This window comes from Polyodon spathula, chromosome 2, assembly GCF_017654505.1.
Source record: "Polyodon spathula isolate WHYD16114869_AA chromosome 2, ASM1765450v1, whole genome shotgun sequence".
Classification (NCBI taxonomy): domain Eukaryota; kingdom Metazoa; phylum Chordata; class Actinopteri; order Acipenseriformes; family Polyodontidae; genus Polyodon; species Polyodon spathula.
In genome coordinates, this window is record NC_054535.1 from 94,277,577 (window position 1) to 94,300,243 (window position 22,667).

The 22,667-nt window shown below is 38.6% G+C and overlaps 1 protein-coding gene across 9 annotated transcripts in view; it reads right to left on the reverse strand.

Moving 5' to 3' along the window:
• LOC121304079 (sodium-dependent phosphate transporter 2-like) overlaps window positions 1–22,667 on the reverse strand; it is a 100,956-nt gene that overhangs the window by 12,983 nt on the left and 65,306 nt on the right. For 5 of the 9 annotated variants that reach the window (XM_041235087.1, XM_041235058.1, XM_041235049.1 and 2 more), the window contains exons 2-3: window positions 5,123–5,689; window positions 600–740 (exon numbers count right to left, since the gene is read on the reverse strand). In XM_041235087.1, the coding sequence (XP_041091021.1) occupies window positions 600–740; window positions 5,123–5,411 (430 nt within the window). In that variant the 5' untranslated portion in view covers window positions 5,412–5,689. Of the gene's footprint in view, window positions 1–599; window positions 741–5,122; window positions 5,690–7,648; window positions 7,747–8,313; window positions 8,597–15,082; window positions 15,470–22,667 lie in introns of those variants that run through there. The other 4 variants (XM_041235080.1, XM_041235067.1, XM_041235063.1 and 1 more) reach the window with 4 other exon arrangements.

Genomic DNA, 22,667 nt, shown 5'->3' on the forward strand with positions numbered 1-22,667 from the left:
CATTTTCCTTCAGATTCACAGCCTTACCAATGATCCTTCAACAGTGGGGTTTTTATCCAGAAAATGTGACAGCAACTTTAATGGTTCACAGGTGGAGGCCAATAGTAAGGTAATTGTGTCCTCGTTAGGGCAATTTCTTTCATCGGTGCAAACTGGGAGCTTCCACAGCACAGGGGTTGAATACTTATGCAAGCAAGATATTTCAGTTTTTTATTTTTCTTAAAAATATTTTAAAAAATATTTCCCAACATAAAACCAATGTCACCATTTGTAATTCAGTAATATGAGAGAATTGGTACTGAATAATATATATATATATATATATATATACATATATATATATAATCATAAAGCGAAACACACAAAACCCAAAACTCATGCAGCATTACAAGAAACATTCAATGTTTAGTGACATTAATTATTAAATATATAGTTAATCTAAAAACTGGGGAAACAAGGTCAGGTGAAAGGTATGCAATAAAAGTAAAAAGAAACACTAAAAAAAGGTATCGTCTTGCCAAAAAAAAAAAAAAAAAAGGATTTGCCAGTCAACACAGTTATTCCACATACTTTCACACATAAAAAGAAATGTCAATTACCAATCTTGACCAGCTGCATCCACTGAACACCTTGGGTACCAATTGCAACCAGCGAGAAACCAATGGTGGCTCCCACAATACAGTGCGTGCCGGAAACGGGCAGCTTCAAGAAGGAAGCAATGAGCTGCCACACTGCAGAGCCTGTCCAATGAGAGACACGGGAGACCAAGGTTAGACAGTACAGTGTGTATGCAGACTTGATACACTTGATACTCAACACATTGACAGAAGCATCAAACACATAAGAGAGTCACAATGGTCTAATTTGCTTGAATTTAGCTGGAATCAATTACCCTGGGCTGGAGAAACCAGTTGATCTTTAACCTAAGTTAGTTCAGACCTCATGCACTCTTCCAAAAGCTATCAACTCAGTGAAGAAATAGGAGCATGGGATGACAATAACTAATAATATCAATTGGCTAGAAGAGTGGAATTTGATTAATATTTTTTATAAATATCTCAGGATGGTACATTCTCACGCTAGCATGGATATACAGAATCATTCTAGCTCTAAAAACAGTATGCATCACAGTTTAAAAAACAGAGGGTTTGCATCCTATTAAAAGTATTAAAGTGATTTAATAGTTTGATATGCACTCTATCTGAGATTTAAACAATTACTTTATCTGAACTAAACTCCTACTTCAGGGGATACTGAACTTTGCATGGAACGCCATCGTTATGAAACAAATGTTGATATATATAAGATATATATATATATATATATATATATATATATATATATATATATATATATATTATATATTTAAAGAAAGCAGCCAACATCATTCTGAAGAGATTACTTCAGTAAAATGTATTTCAATGCATTCTTCAAAGTAACTGTTTTGCAGTCCGTTATGGGGAATTTAGACACAACCTTCCTTTCTCAAGCACGTAACAGATAACGTTGGACGAAAAACAATATCACGCAAAAAAAAGTTCAGAAACTCTATTAAAAAGGTAAAGAATAACCAAAGACCAAGGGCCTGACTGCATGACATGGGCATCTTGCCCACAGAGGACATTTACTGTGGAGTGGGCAATTTGCCTTGAATTTGCCCAAAGTGGAAAATGCAAGCCAGGGCTTCTTGGATTAGAAATGGAAAGCATAAATGCATAAAAGAATAAAAAAGTTACCAAGAGCAACAAGAACTGAGGCAAGAACTTATGGCACCGTTACTCTTATATGTACCTGTAAGAGGGTAGTGGGCCGAGTCAAATGGTGACGTAAATGGGACTGGCAAAAAAAATACACGGGAGGCGTAACTTAGTTCTCCCCGCAGCAGGGTTTTATTAAATCTGGTCGTAAAAATGGCCACCGACCAGTACTTCAATCAAAAAGAAAGTAGAACAAAAATAATGAAATAAATAAATTAAAAATAAATAAATTCCCCCACCTATATCAACAATGATAAAGGAGGAGGTGCAAAATAAAAATGTACAACTAACGAAGTCCCGCACACAATAAGAGATTAAAACAAATAGTTATAAGTTTCACTAGCGCTCCTGCGCTGGTCTCTAGGGGGCTCCCGGTCCTGAGTAGGATTTTAGCGGCGAGGTCCCGGTCGTTCTTCCAGGTAACACTCTGAAGTGCCGTCTCCAGTCTCTGAAACACAACACGCTATTATACACAATAATCAATTCAGCAACACGTCTCCTTTTGCTGTTCCCAGGACTGACCAACCGAGCTTATATCGTACCGTCCTTTAAATACTGTTCGACCCCGCCCTTAGCCTCGGCCCCGGTCGCCGCTGTACCCAATCGACGTACATAGTAACTCCGATTGAGGTACGTGGCGCGGCGGCCGCGGACTTCCGCGTTCGGGCGGAGCGAGCGATCTTTCTGGAATTCCCAGACGGTTCGACCTTTATCTTTTCGCCGGTTTCGTCCCGTTTTATGCAACGCCACCAGCGATCGGGAGGATCGATCACAGCTCCGACCCGTTGCACACCCGTCACAGTACCAAATAAAGTTAATGTGTGTGTGTCTCTCATATAATATATATAGATATTATATATGTATACATAAAATTAGTAAAAGTCAGAATATTGGCAAACATTAAGATTGATAACGCTTTACACTAGAGCAGCCATTTTGAAAAGAGCTTTGAAACTGACTTTAGAAGTTAAATATAACCAGTTGTCAGGATGTTAATGAAAAGAAATTCGATGTACGTTATGTAAACAGCTGTAGCAACATGTGGAATGTGGAACATTAGATTTTTCTTAAATGGGGTACATTTAATGATGAAGCACTGCTAACGGTGTTGGATTTTGGAATGAAATACTTAGGCAAGTATACACTAAGTGGGTTATACTGTATACCGGTATATATGAAGTGTTGCTACAACTAAAATGTAATCCCAGCCTGAATGTAACTTTCATATGCATTTCCAGCCCTACAAACTATTAATATCATGATGCTCAAAATAGCGGCATAATGGTGGGAGAAGAGCAGAGGATGAACTAAAAGAGCACAAGTGTGTGTCTAGGTACTTAAATATCACTCTATCCCTTTAAAAAGTTCTAAACTATGGCACACCCAGACTTGTGCTCACATATTCATCTAACAGGCATTGTAATAAACCAATGGTTTATTAATATTTTGCCATAGCTGCATGAATGTTTTTCCAGTTCTGCTGCAGTTATTCATTCACCTAACTCCAGGATAGTTCTACTCAGTTGCCATATTGTCTGATGTAAAGGGTTGTGGGCAAATATTCAATAGGTCTGTATTGGGATTTATCCAAGTTTGCAGGGTTTAAAACTTTGGTTCTTCTTTACAATGGAACTAATGTTAATGTTTATGCTTCATAAATGGTTAGACTTTCCTGCGCTGTCACCTCTGCACTACAGTACATGCGGGTCAAAATGCCTCCCTTTGCTGCGCTGCAACTTTCTGGCTCTGGTTTCAAAGCTTATCCCCTTCTCGACTGCCTGGCCTGCAGTCACGTTTCGAATGTCAGATGAGTTTGGCAACTTCAAGTTTATGATCGTATGTAACGACTTGGCTCCCGCTTCCCTGCCTATGTAGCTTCTGATTTTATGTGAGCCAAACCATTCTCCTTTTAGAAAGCATCATGAAGAAAGGAAAAGCTACTTAGTTTGTGGTTACAGTCAGCACTGTGGCTAGCTGCTCCACAGTTACTTTGAGAAGTTAGTTGAGAATTGTCTGTTCAAAGCTTCCAGGTGAGGTGAAGATATGTTTAATTAACACCACCTTGCAGTTTACTCTTTATTAAAAGTTTAACCCAAAGCTTTGCTGTGTTTTCTTATCCTCGCCTACACAGATTTCCTTCCCAATGCAAATGGATTTGTTCCTGTCAATTTCATACAGTTCAGTCTGTGTGTTAGAACTCATTCTACAGTTCTACAGCAGGCCAAAGAACACCATGGGTACAGTAGGGAAATCGATACTTTATTGCAAGTGTGGCAAATAGGTTAGTGTTGGGGAATGAATGCACAATTGTGTGTAGAAAGCAACCATGGAGGCAACGTTCACAGCTGCTAGAAAATCAGTAGCAGTTACCCTACAAACCCGTACGTGTGTCTATTTATTGGAGACATAATAAGAGATAATTACAGGACACAGGGTTTAAAACCGACAGCATCTATAGTATGGTGCACTAACCATCAGGGAAAACAGAATCCAGTTTCCATTTAGCAAGTGATCTTTTTAATGACTTCCTCTGTGTGATTTCTATACTGCATGTGACATTTCTGTTTTTACAATTAAAATCTCTTCTGACAATAATAAAAATACCACACTCAGGGTATGAGAATGAGGCACATTGTTATTCCAAATGGTGTAATCCCTGCATTGCAGCAGTTCTGGAGACGCAGGAGAAAACTGTATTGTGTATTAGAAGGAAAAAAAAAAATGCAGTTCCTACACTACAGTCTAACACCCGTATGTTTAAACATGAATGGTTACCAGTGGCAAAAAAGCACAAAAAAAATAGAACACAAGTGTGCTATCCTACCACAGGCCACGTAGATGGGAAAACTGTTGCATGCAATGTGTAAGCAACCAGTTCTATAAAGATAATCTTCTGTGCTGTCAATTGAAGTTACTGGAGTCCATTCGAATTAACTTCACAGCAATAGATTTAAATAATGACATTGTTCATTAGAATGGTACCCACTTCCATTTACATATTTTTTACAAGTACAGTCTACACCAGTTATTCAGTACACCTGTTCTTAGTTAGCTATTTTTCAGTTGTACCTCATGCTTTAGGTTCGATTATCTTGTTATTGATACATTGTTGACACATCGATCGAAACATTCCAGAGGCTGCTGGAAATCAATCGAGTTATCATCTGATCCCAAGCTTCCAGCAGCACTTTCTCTAATTTATTAATTTAAAATGATAGGATTTCCTTTCCTACAAAATTTAAATACAGTGTAGTTGTCTGTAAACCGGGATTTGAGAAAAGTAAAGTATTGCATTTGTGGTAAACATTACTAAAATAACAATGCGACACTTTTAAATACTGAATGAATGAAAGACTACTACTTACCAGCCATGGCGCTGACCTCCCCGGCCATCAGCGCGTCCACACTGTTGTTATAGAGGTTGACGTCTATGATGCCCTTTCGTATGGTTTCTCCCACCTTGGCCCCGAGCAGCACCGAGCCGAGGGTCTCGAATATTGAAGCCAGGATGCAGGCCTGCCGCAGAGTCACCACCCCAGAGCCCACGGCTGTCCCAAATGAATTGGCCACATCATTGGCACCGACAGAAAAGGCCAACACAAAGGCAATGACGAAACCCAGGATCAGCAACCACAAGTAGTTTTCCATATCCATCCTGGATTATTTTAGGAGTGCAATGCAATTAAAAAAAATGCTTGAAGTTTATAAAAAACAGAATTTGTGTAAACAAATTTTTTTTTGTTTGTTTTTTTTTTGTTTTTTTTACTTCTTCCCACCCCACAATTTAACAAAGTCACTCTGTAGTGTTCAAGGGGTAAAAGAGCTGCTAACTGGCGGTTTTCATCACGTCAGTACAGTTTGTTTTGTGCGCTGTCAGCTGGACACATTCCATATTTTGCTCCCCGAAATGGCACAGCAGAGATGTCTCTTTCCTGTGTAAAAAGGAGAGAGAAAAAAGAAACAATTAGTTTGTGTGGCAATATGTTTTCCACTGCATTATATACTGTAGCAAATTCTGGTGATCCAATGAGAAGAAAATGGCTTCAAAACTGCTAAAGATATCAGATCACGCCATCTGATACTTCCAAATGTCAAACACAGCAACAGGCCTATAATGAGGGGCACAAGTGTTGTAGCAATGAGAACATGTCAACACGGCGCAAACATTTTTTTTTTCAAATGAGTAACTATATTTAGAGGTTCTTGTTGAACATTATATAACATAATACAGGTTTCACATGCAAGAAAAATGAAGGGTTTGGTTCAAATTAATACATAAATACACCATTTTCAGACATCAGGGGTTAGATACCAAATAAGGTACCGAGATCAAGATTTGTCTTCATGGAGATTAATTAGATATAACCCCCACCCCACCCCCACTTTCAGTCAACTGTAATTTACATTAATAAGTTATTCAGGAACAGGTAGTGTCCAGTTACTTCCTATAATTAAGCATGTTGAATGGATAAGTTCCATAACCATACTGTATATCTACAACTTGACGGGTCACTTTTTGACAATAGCCAGCTGTCATAGATTGACTTAGAAATTCCTAATCAGAAGACAACTTTTGTGTGCTCTAATTCAGAAGGCAAAATTTAGAAGGTCTTAAAAAAGAAGAAGTTTGGCTGTTAAGAGGATTGACTTGAGCAATCCCATTTGAAGCGAGTCAGGACACATACACCTTCAGAGCAATCCGGTCAAATTAAACGCTTCTGAAGAGATGTGACGCAGCAAACAGAAACAAAAGGAATTGTCCTGATCCCACTGCAAAGCTATGACAACTAGTACTAAAATGAGAGAACTACATTGCTGATAAAATTGAGGGGGGGGGGGGGGGGGGGGGAGGACACCGTTTCAAATGCTCCTATAAAAACTCTCAACTGGAAAAGGAGACTATTGTAAAGCATAATGTGACACACCAACTAGTATTTGCCTGGTGTTGTCAGCAGAAGATAATACAATTCAACCAACAGTACAGTAGACAACACAGCGAAAGCAAATAGCCAGTACAATACCGTACCGTTTATCCACCCACACAGACTCAATAACTGATCTAATGGACCTGGAGCACCAGTTTACTTCAACTTCCCAAGGGCTACATAAATAAATAAATTTAAAAAAATCGCTCCCATCAGTTAAATTTTATGTTTGAAACAACTTACTTGACAAAAGTCCAAAGCAAGTTTTACGAAGTACTAAAATCCGTTCGACTAACACAGTACTATAAATGCACAGTACATGTTTTTTGTTCATCAATATGGCCAACTGCTCTTTCCTTAGATGCCTAATGCTGCTACTAAACATTCAAAATCCTTCTACAGCCACCCACACACAGATACCTTCCACCCTAAACTGCTGTAACAACAAAACAGAGTCCATGCATCCCAAACTGCATCATCCGCTCTGTCTGGTTTTTGTCTACGCAGGTAACGTACCGGTTGACGTGATTGTAGGCGAGACAAAGAAAATTTTTTAGTCTTGGCGGGGGGGCAGGGCGGGGGGCGAAGGTGGGGGATGACGAAGAAGAGCACTAGAATGGAGCAGTTTAAAAAACAAAACTGGCCAGTAAGTCAGTTTACCTTTAGCAATTACAACTGTAAAGTTATCCTGTTTAAAGGCTTCATCCCTTCACTGCACACACGCACAAATATGCTGCATAAATACTGTATGGCATATAAATTTACAGATTTTAATTGTCAATATTTTCAATATGCACTGTGTACTGCAGATAACTGACAATAATGTACACAGAATCCATTTTCTGTTAATATATTACTTGGAATCTGATGGCATTTCAAAAGTAACAGTATAAAAAAAAACTCAGTCTCCAGACTGCTAGCATTTACTCTACAGCACTAGCAGGCATCACTGAAAAAGTAAAATACCTGCAATTAATCACATGGCTTCCCCTGCAGCTCCCCCATCTCTCTCCTTCTCAGACAGCGTGACTCACTGCCGCACGACTTGAACACGCAGCACAACAAACAAGAATGACTATTGTCCTCTCGGAACACCGATTTCAAATAAATGCAACAAGCTTGTTTGTTCCATTGTGCAGAGTGGGGAGAATGCCCCCCACCAACTGCAACCCTCAGATCAAGTTAATGCTGCAAACACTGCAAAGGAGCGCCAGTAAAGGCAACCTGATATTACAATTCACAAAATTGCAATATAATCCCCATCTAGAAAATGCAGGTCATACAGTAATACTACAGACTGACAACTTGTACAGTATAGAAAAACAAAGATTATGGGCCGCTGGTCGACTCAGTGATAATCTACCCGTCTGCGTAATAACTCTAGGAAAATATTGCAGACAACCAATATAGCCCTCATGCATGGAAGGAGGCACTACCTTCACAGCTTATTACAGGTAAACACAAATATAAATGATACAGGAGGCACTAACAGCCATCCCATATTAAAAGCCATACTGTACATGTTATAAAACACATACACTAACACATCTATAATATACACAGACAAACATTTACACATGATAATATATTTCTAATAATACTAAACATATAAAACAACATTTTAGATATACCTGCAACAAGTTCTCAATGCTGTTACAAATCGCAGCTCAGAGCACACTCAGGAGCTGGGTGTCCTTGTAAAATCAATGACTTAAAAGCTTCCCCTATAAAGCACGACACAGTGTTCTATAATCTTCCAAACACCCCCAAACCAGGGGTAAGGTTAGCTGCAGAGATATAGTACCGAAGGGAGACAGTGAGCTGTTCCTTACTGAATGAGAGATGACAGAACGAATGAGAGAGAGAGAGAGAGAGAGAGAGAGAGAGAGAGAGAGACAGACAGACAGACAGACAGAGACAGACAAGGAAAGAGGCTTCTTCACAGCACAGCCAGTGAGAGTTACTCACTGAGAGGGACCCAGGGCTGCCTCTTAAAAGAACGGCTCTGGAGTGTGGTGGGCAGGGAGGCAGTGCTGCTCCTGAGCATCATCGACGGCTTGGCCAATAACAAGAGAGACAGACTCACTCACACAAACACACGGTAGGGGGAGAACAATGACGGTTCACCTTATTGCACAATTACTGGCAGAATCCACCACAAGGTGAGCATCCTTGACTTGACAAGCACACACTTGATTAGCAGCACTTACAATATCATTTTCTAAATAACCCCCTGATTATAAAACAAGTGTGTAAACAGTGGTTATCCAGCTCACCTTATATTTTCACCCCAATCCAGAATGTTTATGAAAATTATACTTAAACATTATAACCTCCACCCTCACAAACCCTTTTTTTTAAAAATATATATTCTTTAAAACCCATACTAAAATCAGTGAAAAAAAGGAAGCCATATAACAGCCTAACTGGTAATTACTGTAGAGCAATGTTTCATTTCCAAAGGGGAACTAACCCAACAATGGGACTGTGCAGTACATATGTTTTTGTCATTCACTGGAACTGTACATTCTGGTGACCACCTCATTTGAACCACAAAATTACACTACAATTAAATATTGGTCTTCATTTTATTTATTTATTTATTTTTTAAAAGGCACAGTATTAAGGATGTGAAAATGGCACCTTTCATAAACAATAAAACAAAAACTGGTAAACTGTAGGCCGTTGTTGCCATGGTGTAACACAACAACATGGGAGGCACACTGAATGCATTTTTAACCAAAAATAATAAAACTGAAGTAAAAATATTTTTTGTTCTTAAGTTCAAATATTGAGTTGCCATTTAGGTTCCAAAATTTAACAGAGATTTACTAAAAGTATTTAAAAAAAAAAAAAAAAAAAAAAAAATTACCTTCAAAAGACCAACCTCCTCAACGTCTGCCATAAATCGAACACAATAAATAAAATAAATAAATGTGTGGTTTTAAAATGAACTGCATTAAGCAAATAAAATATTAGACAAATCTCTTTTTTTGCAACATCAAATTATATATTTAACATATTTTCAGAAAACGTGTCGCTCAAAATGGAAGTTTCAATTCTGGGTGGTTTACTGCTAAAGCACATAATGGTAAAGATTAACACCAAAACTCAAATTGTACATCTACTGTATCGGCCTGAATCCTGCTCCGTTATCCACATTCACTTCTGATCTCCCAACAAGCAATCAAGATTCCGCCACTTTCCAGACAAGACTGCCCTAATCTGCTCATTTAAGACTTAACAGTCAAGGGTGAGTCAAAGCCAGTCAAAGAGTTTGAACCCATGGCCCCTTAACCCAGGCCTACATACTGCCAGGGGCACCACACCCACTGTTCACTGCCCTAATGTTTAGACTTTCAGTTCTAGTCATAGAACCCACATTCAGTTTGAAATTGCAAGAGCATAATTTGCCAACCACCTGTACCAGACTACTTTGCAAACCTGCAACTTCACATAATGTATAGCTGTTGTTAAAACTTCCGAACATAGACTATACATCATACACAGGGTGGAATCATTGGGCCAAACAGTACAAGTTACTCACTAACTATTCTCCAGATGTTCCAAATGTGTCCTTCTACAATCAGGCATATCTGTAAAAGGTAATTCTAGGAATGGCAAGCACCTTGGAGAGTCAAAGCAGGTTTTTTTTGTTTTTTTCTATTCTAGTTTCTAGACATCTGAAATCGTACCTACAGCAGAACTGTTTCCCACCACTGAGGTAGTAGTGTACATCAACATTTTTTAACATATGTACTTATGCTATCTTCTGGTAATTCAGCATTTAAAACAGTCCTATATAAAATGTGATTCTGTCACCAGTAATGTCTGCAAGTTGATTGTGATGGTAACCTTTAAAATTGTAAAAAAGTGGGTTTATTGTTTTTAATAGATTTGACAAGATTTTATAGCATTTTGGTGACCTGTTTAAATGGGAATTTCATCACCAGGTCCAGTCCATACAGTAAAATAGCTTTTGTAGATACATTTCAGGTAGTTTAACATTATTAGGATTTAAATAGAGACCAGTCAGTTAAACAACTACAAAAAAACAAAAAATAATAATAAAAAAACAAAAAAAAATAAAAAAAAAAAGAAAACGGGAATGTTTTGATTGGAAGTGGTGTTAATGTATAAAAAGTCCTTTGAAAATTAAGTTCTCTGCAATCCAGGCCACCAGTCTTCTTGAAGCAAGCTACTGAACTGTACAGTACCAGCACTGCTTGAAGCCCAACAGAGTACACACACTATTAAACTTTTATTACTTGGATTTTCTTTTGGTGATTTAGTGCTTGTTAAAAAGGTCTTAGTTGACATAGTGAAACCTGAAAAAAAAAATAAAAAGGTGATCATCATATCAGTGCCCCACTGCCTGTTGTACAAGAGTAGCATTCCAACACAGGGGGGTGGCCAATTAAGGTTTGTGTCCCCCCACCGGTTAATTTACAATTGAAAAACCCATATATATATATATACACACACACACACATATATATTATATTATATATATATATATATATATATATATATATATATATATAATATATATATATATATAATATATATATACTATATACATATGTTTATACATATACATATACATATACATATACACACACACACACAGCTCTGGAAAAAATTAAGAGACCACTGCAAAATTATCAGTTTCTCTGGTTTTACTACTTATAGGTATGTGTTTGGGTAAAATGAACATTTTTGTTTTATTCTATAAACTACTGACAACTTTTCTCCCAAATTCCAAATAAAAATATTGTCATTTAGAGCATTTATTTGCAGAAAATGACAACTGGTCAAAATAACAAAAAAGATGCAGTGTTGTCAGACCTCGAATAATGCAAAGAAAATAAGTTCAGATTCATTTTTAAAACAACACAATACTAATGTTTTAACTTAGGAAGAGACAAGTACAAGGTTGTCCTGGAAGAAAACTTGCTTCCTTCTGCTCTGACAATGTTCCCCAACTCTGAGGATTGGTTTTTCCAGCAGGACAATGCTCCATGCCACACAGCCAGGTCAATCAAGGTGTGGATGGAGGACCACCAGATCAAGACCCTGTCATGGCCAGCCCAATCTCCAGACCTGAACCCCATTGAAAACCTCTGGAATGTGATCAAGGGGAAGATGGATGGTCACAAGCCATCAAACAAAGCCGAGCTGCTTGAATTTTTGTGCCAGGAGTGGCATAAAGTCACCCAACATCAATGTGAAAGACTGGTGGAGAGCATGCCAAGACGCATGAAAGCTGTGCTTGAAAATCAGGGTTATTCCACCAAATATTGATTTCTGAACTCTTCCTAAGTTAAAACATTAGTATTGTGTTGTTTAAAAATGAATCTGAACTTATCTTCTTTGCATTATTCGAGGTCTGACAACACTGCATCTTTTTTGTTATTTTGACCAGTTGTCATTTTCTGCAAATAAATGCTCTAAATGATATTTTTATTTGGAAATTGGGAGAAATGTTATCAGTAGTTTATAGAATAAAACAAAAACGTTCATTTTACCCAAACACATACCTATAAATAGTAAAACCAGAGAAACTGATAATTTTGCAGTGGTCTCTTAATTTTTTCCAGAGCGCTCTCTCTCTCTCTCTCAAAAAACACACACCACACAACCTTGGGCCCCTTTTGAATGAAGTCCAAAGGAAATTTCTGATAGATACTGTGAAGCAATTTGAACTTTAAACACTTCACAGAAATACCACCCTTGGATAAAAACATACAAAATTGGCATAGATATGCATATTAGATTAGATGACTCAGCTGCTGTTTTGACCTTTATTATACTACTAGACTGGTCTGTCGTTGTGAGTAGTCTTTTATAGGAACTGTATATAGCCCTTTAGTGCTGAAAGAGTTAACTGTTATGACATTAGAAAATAAACTACACACAGCAATACATTCAACAGCTACTTGCAACTAAGCTATTATACCAATGTTTTTATTATTTTCATAACATTTGCCTTTGCACTAGCTTCAAATATGGCCATTTTGTGAAGGAATAAACCAAAGCTTGAAATATTCATTAAATTGTTGTATTTTATTAATTACATACCGTAACTAAAAGGATCATGAGAGCTTTATTGTATAATTTAAATTCCAGTGTAACTGGGGCATTTTGCCATTTTACTCTTGCTCAACACATTACTCCTTTTATGAGTTCTGTCTTTTTTTTATTCCACAAACAAACAGACACAGGCTTGACTGTATATCCAAGTGTAATTCTCTAAAACCAACAGCACTTGTGTTTTATAAAGCATTAACCTGAAGCACTGGACTCTATTCCATTGGAGCCCTGTGTGTCACAGTTGTGCAACTGGATAGAACTGTTTCACCATGGAGAATGGATTCATCTCTCAACTATAACCATTACTGAGCTCTCAAGTAAACTCTAAAACTACTAAGTATGAGATTTTCCAGTACAATATAGTAGCTCAGGCGGAACTCGTGCAATGGTGTCATGCAACACTAAACTGGTATTCATGACAGCTGATCATCATCATCATCATCATCATCTCTCAACTACTCCTCAAAGGGACACAGATACTGTACACTAACAGGGTAGGACTGAAGAGGCCCCAGTCCCTACTAGATCCTGAACCTTTTTATCACTGCCCCTATGAAAAATAAACTATATTAACTTCTAATAACTTTCTGAAAATACAGCATCTGTACTTTGAGTCTCTATATCCCTCTCCTTAGTAACTGGATTGTTTGGATTTTCAATAGTCATGGGTCAGCTGGGGAACAAAACCAGAGCAAATCTCTCATTTTCCACTCTGGCGCATTGAACATCAGAGAAAGAGGATTTGTCTTCATAGCGTATCCAGAGATCACTTCTCCTCATGGAACAATGCTGCTGGTTTTCAGTTCCCACAATAGCTTTTGATTTCAATAAGAGTATGCTTTTTAAGTGAAGGTGTAAGTGGGAAGGGACTTGCTGTTCAGAAAAAAAAGGACTGGTAAAAAGAAATGTATTTCATAGTTTAAAAGGGGTTCAAGTACTCATTAAAAATGGGACAGGTGAAAAGCATACCGGACTAATAATGGCAGGGAAATTGATTTTAAAGCCTTAGGAGACCTTTCAGACTAATTTCCCGGGATAGTAGATTGTTGTCGAAGGAACCACTGTAGACGGCACATTAAGTTAACGGCTGTATCCCCTAATTTTATGCCTACAGTATGATTAGGAAGTCATCAAGGCACTTTCTCCACCAGACCTTACACTGCATAATGGTTATTCGTTGTGTAACTGTAGCCTGCATATCAGACCATATCCATGTATCCCTGGTGCACAAACAGACATTACCTTTAGAGTAATTGGAGACTTACTGGAAGGGCTGAGACACCAAAGCTCTGATTGGCATGTCCCGTTCACAAATAATTGAAGCTCTGCAGGTCACAAATTACTAGATGTTAACAAGATACATTTCTAGTTCCGAGACGTTGTATACTTTCTCATCTTACACTGCCCAACTCAAGACAAAAGAATGTAAACCCAAATGATAACAGCTCGTACTCAGACACCCGTCTACAAAGCAGTTGCTGTACTATTCACTTAAGGACTCTCCATATGCCAGCAGCATAAAAGTTAATCACATAAAAGCACAATAAAGGTCAGTTTATTCATGAGCAGTAATGTCCAGCTCCCCAATCCCTGCTGCAACCATAGATACACAAATTCATTTCTCCTCTTATTTTTCTAAAGCATGACAACAAGGCAATAATAATTGTAAAGTATTTGACACTTTCAAAAAGATTAAGGAAACCTTAGCATTTGGACAACTGTTCCAGTGATTGGATGTGTACAGCATATTGGCATTTTTTGCATAACATGACAGATTCACAGCAACTCACTTTGTACAGTACAGTAAGCACAACCGGTCCAGACTGACTGGTTACAGCTGACAATTTGGAAAAATGTCAAAGAATACTTGGGCAAATAAAATGTACATGCTTGCAATTTAGTTGCCACACAAACAAAGCTGGAAAACTCACACTCAGCCCATATTCAGGGTTTGAATAGAAAGATTTCAATGGATGCAGGCTTGTTTTATTTTCTAGTAGCTTACATAACTGAAATATTCGAATGAATATAGAGCTAACTACCCCTCATCGTAGCAGGATATATATATATATATATAGATTATTATATAATATAGATAATATATATATATATATATATATATATATATATATATATCCTAGGATTCTGAACACCAAGATCTGTTTGAAATTCAGCCCTTAAATAAAATAAAACAAAAATAACATTACAAGACCATTTTGAACAGAAAAAAAAACTGTTTACCTGAATAAACACAAGTAAAATACCCAGGCTGAACCATAATTACCATTTCCAAAATCATATACAGACCTTAATGACATGAGCCCTCATCCAGAAAAGACATAAAACACAGTACACAAATTGAATGAACTGTGCTTACTCCCTCTGGCTCACTTGACTTCGTTTTTATGCCAGTTTTACCAACCAGTGGCCAGTAAGGTCAGCAGCTCCAGAATAAAGTTCAGCTCCCCCCTCCCACTATCGGTTTTCAGCAATAGTGATTCTTAACCACCAATGTCTCAGAGCTGTACTCCAGTTTGTCTGGTCCTCAAGCCAGTCTGTTTTGTATTTCAAATTAATTTTAGACAAAGCTCAGAGTTGCTGGTTACTCCCAGGGTGGTCCTGCGTCGGAACACCTAGTTGCTCTCTACAGCTGAAGCTTGTGGTCCCAGTTTTACTTTCCTCTGCATTTCTAATCTTGCCCATGCTCTGTGTGCGTTATTCAATGCAGGCAGCACATGACATGGCTAAAACGGACAGTGGGGAATTATGGGATACCCCCACAGTTAATATTGCGGCTGCTGTTGAGAGAAAAAAAGAAAAGAAAGGAAGGGTGTGCGCGTGTGTCCCACATGCAGCTGCCACCTGTTCTGCTAGAATGCTGGGCTGCCTGCCCAGCCAGGGATTAGATTTAGCTTGAGCCATTTATTCTAATGCAGCTTTGACCTGTCATTTAAATTGCATAAATCCAAATCACTCTGACCTGGGGCAAACTTGCAAAATCTTAAAAAGGTATAAAAAAAAGAAGCAATTTATTTCAAGAAACTTTAAAAAAAAATCTAACTAATCCAAAGCCTGTGGTGTTGACAATGAAGTTGTTTGAGAAGGGCACCAAAGCAAATACTGTTAAACCCTTTTAAGAAAGGAGTTAAAACAAGTAGTCTTCAATATCACTATTATCAACAACAATACTGTGAATGGACCAAGTTCATACTGGCACACACATCTTCAGGAACTACATATATTCCCCACTAAAAGTTCTGAATTCAATCATTGTTTGCTTGTGAAAAGGTTGCTTGCTGACCTGTTTATAAAAACTTAGGAGAATGACTGGAGTTGTGAAACCCAAAATTTCTGAATGCAAATTCACCATTTCCATTTCAAGCAGACATGATCATAGCAAATCTCTCCTCTCATTTCCAGGGTAAAGACGTAAACCTTGTATCCATCCTCATTGCAGCTTCCGAGTACCTCGACCATCGGGTAGTGGATTGCGGCGACCTCTCCGTCACCCTTAAGTCTCCCGATCCATGGCTTCTAAAAAGTCTCACCCTCAGAGCTCATCATCGCTTTTTCAGCATACCAGGACGTCCTCTGCACAGCCTACCCTCAGAGACGCCAGGAGCTGGATCAATACCTTCTGTATGTTTCCGAGCTGTCCACTATATATGGGGGTACCATATTTTAGGGTTACCATAAAGCTTTCTCCGCCAAAGCAGCTGAAATCCTGGAAGCCATCAATGTCCACGCCGAATATGGATTTATTCAAATCGGATTTCTAGCGGGCTGCGAGTTCACGCCTGTGGGATCAGTGCTTCTACAGCCCATTCTTCATCTCTGTGCCCCAGAGCAGCCTCCTACAGCTCTCACACCCCGCTACCTCCTTCTTCACCCTCCACGTCTCTTTTGTCAATCCTATTCACGCCTCAGCACCCCCATCAGCATCTCACTCCCAGGATAAATATGGCTGCTCTATTAAATTCTCAGACGCCAGGCAGATCTGCACTAATTTTAATACTGGAACCCACCTGGTCAAAGGCTGCCGCTATCCACGTATGCAGCTTTTGTGGCAAATCCATCTGTCCTGTGTCCCGCAAATGATGATGACAAGCTCTCACTTCATTATAATCACTCAGATGCAATTAAATCCATCGAGCAGGCAGGTCAAGGAGTGTGGCTAGCTGAAGTGGATATCTACAATGCGTTCAACATGATGCCAGCCACCCTTCCCTCCGTCACTTATTCAGTGTCTTCTGGAATAGAAAATTCTATTTCACCACCCAGCTCCTTCGGTTCCCGCAACAGTCCTAGGATCGCATCAGCACCCTCATTAAGGCCTTTCAGTCATCACGGTCCATCTCAAAGCGGAACCTGCTCTCTCTGCTAGGCCACTTCAATTATCCCCTTCAGCTCTAGCCTCAGCTTCCCGAGATGTGCAGAATTCTCTAGACCATCCCTTTCCAGCTTCGCAGCCTCTGGAATCCATTCCAACGACCTGTTGCTCGTTAAGGACTACCATCTCCTCCTTTTTCTCCGTAAGGCTCACTTTCCCCAGCATCCCTGGGTTACGCACTTCGAGCTGGAGGTCTCTCTCTCTCTCCTCCTCAGCTGTCGATGCAAAGTCTGCCAAACGTAATACCAATCCACAAAAAGGGAAACAAAACTGAACCAGGTAACTACAGACCAGTAAGCATGACTTCTATTATATGCAAACTTATGGAAACTATAATAAGATCCAAAATGGAAAATTACCTATATGGTAACACGGTCCTGGGAGACAGTCAACATGGTTTTAGGAAAGGGAGATCGTGTCTAACTAACTTGCTTGATTTTTGTGAGGATGCAACATTGATAATGGAAAATTGCAAAGCATATGACATGGTTTATTTAGATTTCCCGAAAGCTTTTGACAAAGTCCCGCACAAAAGATTAATTCTCAAACTGAACGCAGTTGGGATTCAAGGAAACACATGTACATGGATTAGGGAGTGGTTAACATGTAGAAAACAGAAAGTACTTATTAGAGGAAAAACCTCAGAATGGAGTGTGGTAACCAGCGGTGTACCACAGGAATCAGTATTAGGTCCTCTGCTATTCCTAATCTACATTAATGATTTAGATTCTGGTATAGTAAGCAAACTTGTTAAATTTGCAGACGACACAAAAGTAGGAGGAGTGGCAAACACTGTTGCAGCAGCAAAGGTCATTCAAAATGATCTAGACAAGATTCAGAACTGGGCAGACACATGGTAAATGACATTTAATAGAGAAAAGTGTAAGGTACTGCACACAGGAAATAAAAATGTACATTATAAATATCACATGGGAGATACTGAAATTGGAGAAGGAATCTATGAAAAAGACCTAGGAGTTTTTGTTGACTCAGAAATGTCTTCATCTAGACAATGTGGGGAAGCTATAAAAAAGGCTACCAAGATGCTCGGATACATTTTGAAAAGTGTTGAATTGAAATCAAGGGAAGTAATGTTAAAACTGTACAATGCACTAGTAAGACCTCATCTTGAATATTGTCTGCAGTTCTGGTCACCTCGCTATAAAAAAAGATATTGCTGCTCTAGAAAGAGTGCAAGAAGAGCGACCAGAATTATTAAAGGCTTAAAAGGCATGTCATATGCAGACAGGCTAAAATAATTGAATCTGTTCAGTCTTGAACAAAGAAGAGTACGTGGCGACCTAATTCAAGCATTCAAAATTCTAAAAAGGTACTGACAGTGTCGACCCAAGGGACTTTTTCAGCCTGAAAAAAGAAACAAGGACCTGGGGTCACAAATGGAGATTAGACAAAGGGGCATTCAGAACAGAAAATAGGAGGCACTTTTTTACACAGAGAATTGTGAGGGTCTGGAATCAACTCCCTAGTAATATTGTTGAAGCTGACACCCTGGGATCCTTCAAGAAGCTGCTTGATGAGATTTTGGGATCAATAAGCTACTAACAACCAAACGAGCAAGATGGGCCGAATGGCCTCCTCTCGTTTGTAAACTTTATGTTCTTATGTTCTTGCAGTCCTTCGATCTCTTTTTAATCTCGCTACTTCTTTGGGTCCTCTCTTCCTTCAATCCCCTATGGGTAGCTCCCTTCCCAAGCTGCCACGTAAGCGGCTCTCCGCAGAGTGGGGGATTCTATGTGTTTTTCGAGTTTTGGGTCGCCGGACCAGCTTTCGGCAATAAGGTTCTCCATCTCCGAGAGCAAGACTCCTGTTATATCCCTTTAAACTCCCTTCAAGTATCACGGCGCTCTCCGAGCTGTCATGAAGCACTACACTTACCACTCACCATCTCCCCATAAAAAAAATATCAAAACAACTGATACGTTGAAAAAGATACTGTATTTCTGCAAAACATTTAGCACAGGAGACAGCAATGGTTAGTAAGACAGCCACTTAAATACTGGAACAATTTATAATGATCACTTATACAGTATTGATTTCTATGCACTGGCTGAACATTTTAAGAGTTATATGCAATAATTAAAAATCACAAATCTATTTGTATATCAAGCCAACTTACTGAATCTACCCAAAGTCATTTGGAATCTTCCCTATACCTCACTGTGGACGGCAGGTATAATAAAGCTGGTATAATAAGGAATGATTTTTCACCAATGAATTTGAATGTATCAGGATAACAATTATTAAAATCTTTTACACAGGACTGTCAAGCCAGCATTATTATGAGATCAACAGTTTTCTGCTGCAAGTTGCGTGCAATGCAATGTGTGCCTGCATGAAACAGCAATTTGACATTGTGTTTATTGTAAAAACTGTGTGTGTAAAAACAATACCACGCTCATAATAAAGTATCATGATTAGTGTTCATCGTGAATCCGGTGGGTACTTCTATAAGGCGATTAACTAAAGTTTTCCTTCATGTTAGTTTAGTATTTGGCATTTGTTACACGCACACTTATTTTCCTTCGGAACATGTGTCTGCACATTTCTAACGACAATTTACGTGGTACAGCATCTAATCTAGAATGGCCGAATATGATTTTCAAGTGCAGCCTCAAGGTTACCAGAGGTAATAAAAGCCATTTTCGTGTAAACACTTCATTGGTTCACAGACAAATAAAATACAGGTTTATAATAAGACTTTCGGTTAAACCATTCGAGCTACAGATTAGACGTGACCAGCAATTTACTTTAAGAGCAGGATTTCGATGGGGTTCTAAACAAGGACAAAAAGGCATTCTCCTTAACACAGCTCCCTGTCATTCTCCAGAGTTATCAAAATACAAGGTTTGCATATCTGAACTAGACCAATTGCAGGTGGTGTGCTTTTGTCATCCAGTAGCCGTTTCCAATGGTTTTTTTGGCAGGGGTTTGTTTCGTGCCCTGTGGCTCTTATAACGCATGTCAAAACCAATACCATCTGCTCAGACACACTTTAGTATCAGAAGGTCCCAGGACCATCTAGGAATTCAGCACAAGCAGTTTAAATCAGCAAGGCAAAGTAAAAAAAAAAAAAATTAAATAAATAAATAAATAAATAAAAGTAAAAAAATAGGGAGAAAAAACACACCGTACTGTAATTGTATATAGTGCACCTGCTTCTGTATAAGCTTCAAACATTATTTGTCAAACATATTTTCAAAGTTACAGTAAGTGCATTATTTCTGACTTTATAGATCCCCTGTATCAGCCCAAACAAAGTCAACTACTCCTTGTGATCACCTCAATACAATGCCCAATGGCTATCAATTTGGAGGTCATCTGAAGATCTCCCTCTATTGAGACTCTCCATTACTCACTTCAGTGGTCTTTATAAAACTATTCAACATTACTGTATTTCTATTAATAAAGCATTAACTGTACATTAAGCTTATCTTTGGAGAAGGACCTAAAGTCACTTGTATCCAGCATACACATACAAATCACAGACATCCCTCCAGAGCAGAGCATTTCTCATTAAGTTACATTATGAAGTTATACTTTTTTTCTTGCGTAAAAAAGAGAGAATCAAGCAAGCCGAAAGTTGCAGTGGGTTCATCAGACATTCCAAAACAAGCCATACTGTATTTCTGGCCTGTGTTTCTTTAATAAATATTTTGGTTTTTTTTTACCGTGACAACTGGAGCTTATCTGCTCAGCTGCAGAATCCATACAGATGTGCAAGATAGATGGGCGATAGATCACTTGTGGAATCCCTGCCTTTTCTCTTGGCATTGTACGCAATACCCCAAGCAAGAGAAAAGCATTCCTGCACTGAACAACTTTAAAATAGCAACGCAATTTCGTTAAGCCTACTCTATCCAGACCTGATATACCATAAACAGATTATGATGTGTGCGTGTCTGAGGAGGTTTTCTTAAAGGCATCCAAAAATTTTAAAAGAACTTAAAAGCAAAATGAAAGCTGCCGAATGTTTCCGTTGAACATAGCAGAGACAAACCTGTATTTCTATAAAGTGCATCACCCAACTTCCTGCTTACTATAAAGTATGCTATATAGTTAATTGGAATTCACTTAGCTGGACAGGTTGTTTCATTTAAGGCTGAATACCTTTAGGTCCATATTCAAAATTGTCCCGAGGCGATTAGGCTAAATGCCCTTCAAAAGAGGGTCTTGTGCTTGTTTCTTAAATGAAGCCCTCGAGTGTTCACAGAAGGTGATGTCTAGTGTACGGACCTCCCGGTCAGAGCTCCTCACTTCTGGAATTAATTCTTCCTAGCTGTGAATTGGGACCGCAGTCTCTATACCTAAATCCAGGCAACTGTGCTGTTCATTTGGATGAAGCAAATTCTGTGTCATGTGCCTGTTTGAAATTCTACCAGCATCTCAAATCTGCTACAAGGAGAGTCATTTTTCACCGCCAGAATAAATAAATAAATAAATTTTAAAAAAGCATAATTGCTTCTAACACTTAACATGAGCTGAACCTACGCTCTATTTTAGAGTAAACTATTGGGAGTATATTGTTTTTCATTTTGCATCATTTTTATTTGTAGACAATAAAAATTGCAGTCTAGCAGCCGTACAAGTAGCAGAGAAATTAGTAAAAATCCTGGCTACATTCACCTCTGCTTTTATTTGAAGCACATACAGCTATGAAATATTACTATTATTTCTACAATATCAATTGATTATATGATGTTAATTAAAATGTCAATTATGTTTATAAAGTTTTTTTTTTTGTTTTTTTTTAATTGTCTCAAGCCTGGCTGTACCAGTAACATCTGCGTCCCCATTCCCACTGCACAGATGAGTAATTTCAGACTCTTACCACAAGAGGGCAGCTGCTGCCTTCAGTCGTATGAGGGAGACAGCACGTGCACCCTGGCTTGTTATGCCGCCAGTCATGTTGCTTAACTCACATGCAGCATGCATTGCTCTGCCAAAATATACTGTGTGGTGTGTGTGTGTGTGTGTGTGTGTGTGTGTGTGTGTGTGTGTGTGTGTGTGTGTGTGTGTGTGTGTGTGTGTGTGTAGACAAACAGCACCTACTCATGAAAAATACAGACAAGATTTTAATTAATTGTATTCATTATAATTAAAACAGCAATGGAGGGTTCAAAAGCAACAGAGGGACCTACCACAGCTGAGGGAAGCAGAATTTAAGCAGGATTGCCAGATTGCAGTGCCTGGCAGGAAGCTGATTGTCTAGAGTTAAGACGGTTATGCTTGTTGGGGTTTAGTACAAAGTTGGAATCGCTTTCTTTTAAAAGGGGAGATTTTGTACTAAAAACCACATATTTGCAGGGAGTTACTGGAGTAAAATCCAGAATATTGTGTCCAAAACCACTTCCCCTGGAGGTATGTTTATATCTTGGTCTACAGCACCACCTGGTGGTTAACAACTCCAAGGCACTTAATTTTCTATTTCTTTAAGATGTGTTTGCTTACAGGGGTTGGACACAAAATAAACACAAGACCACT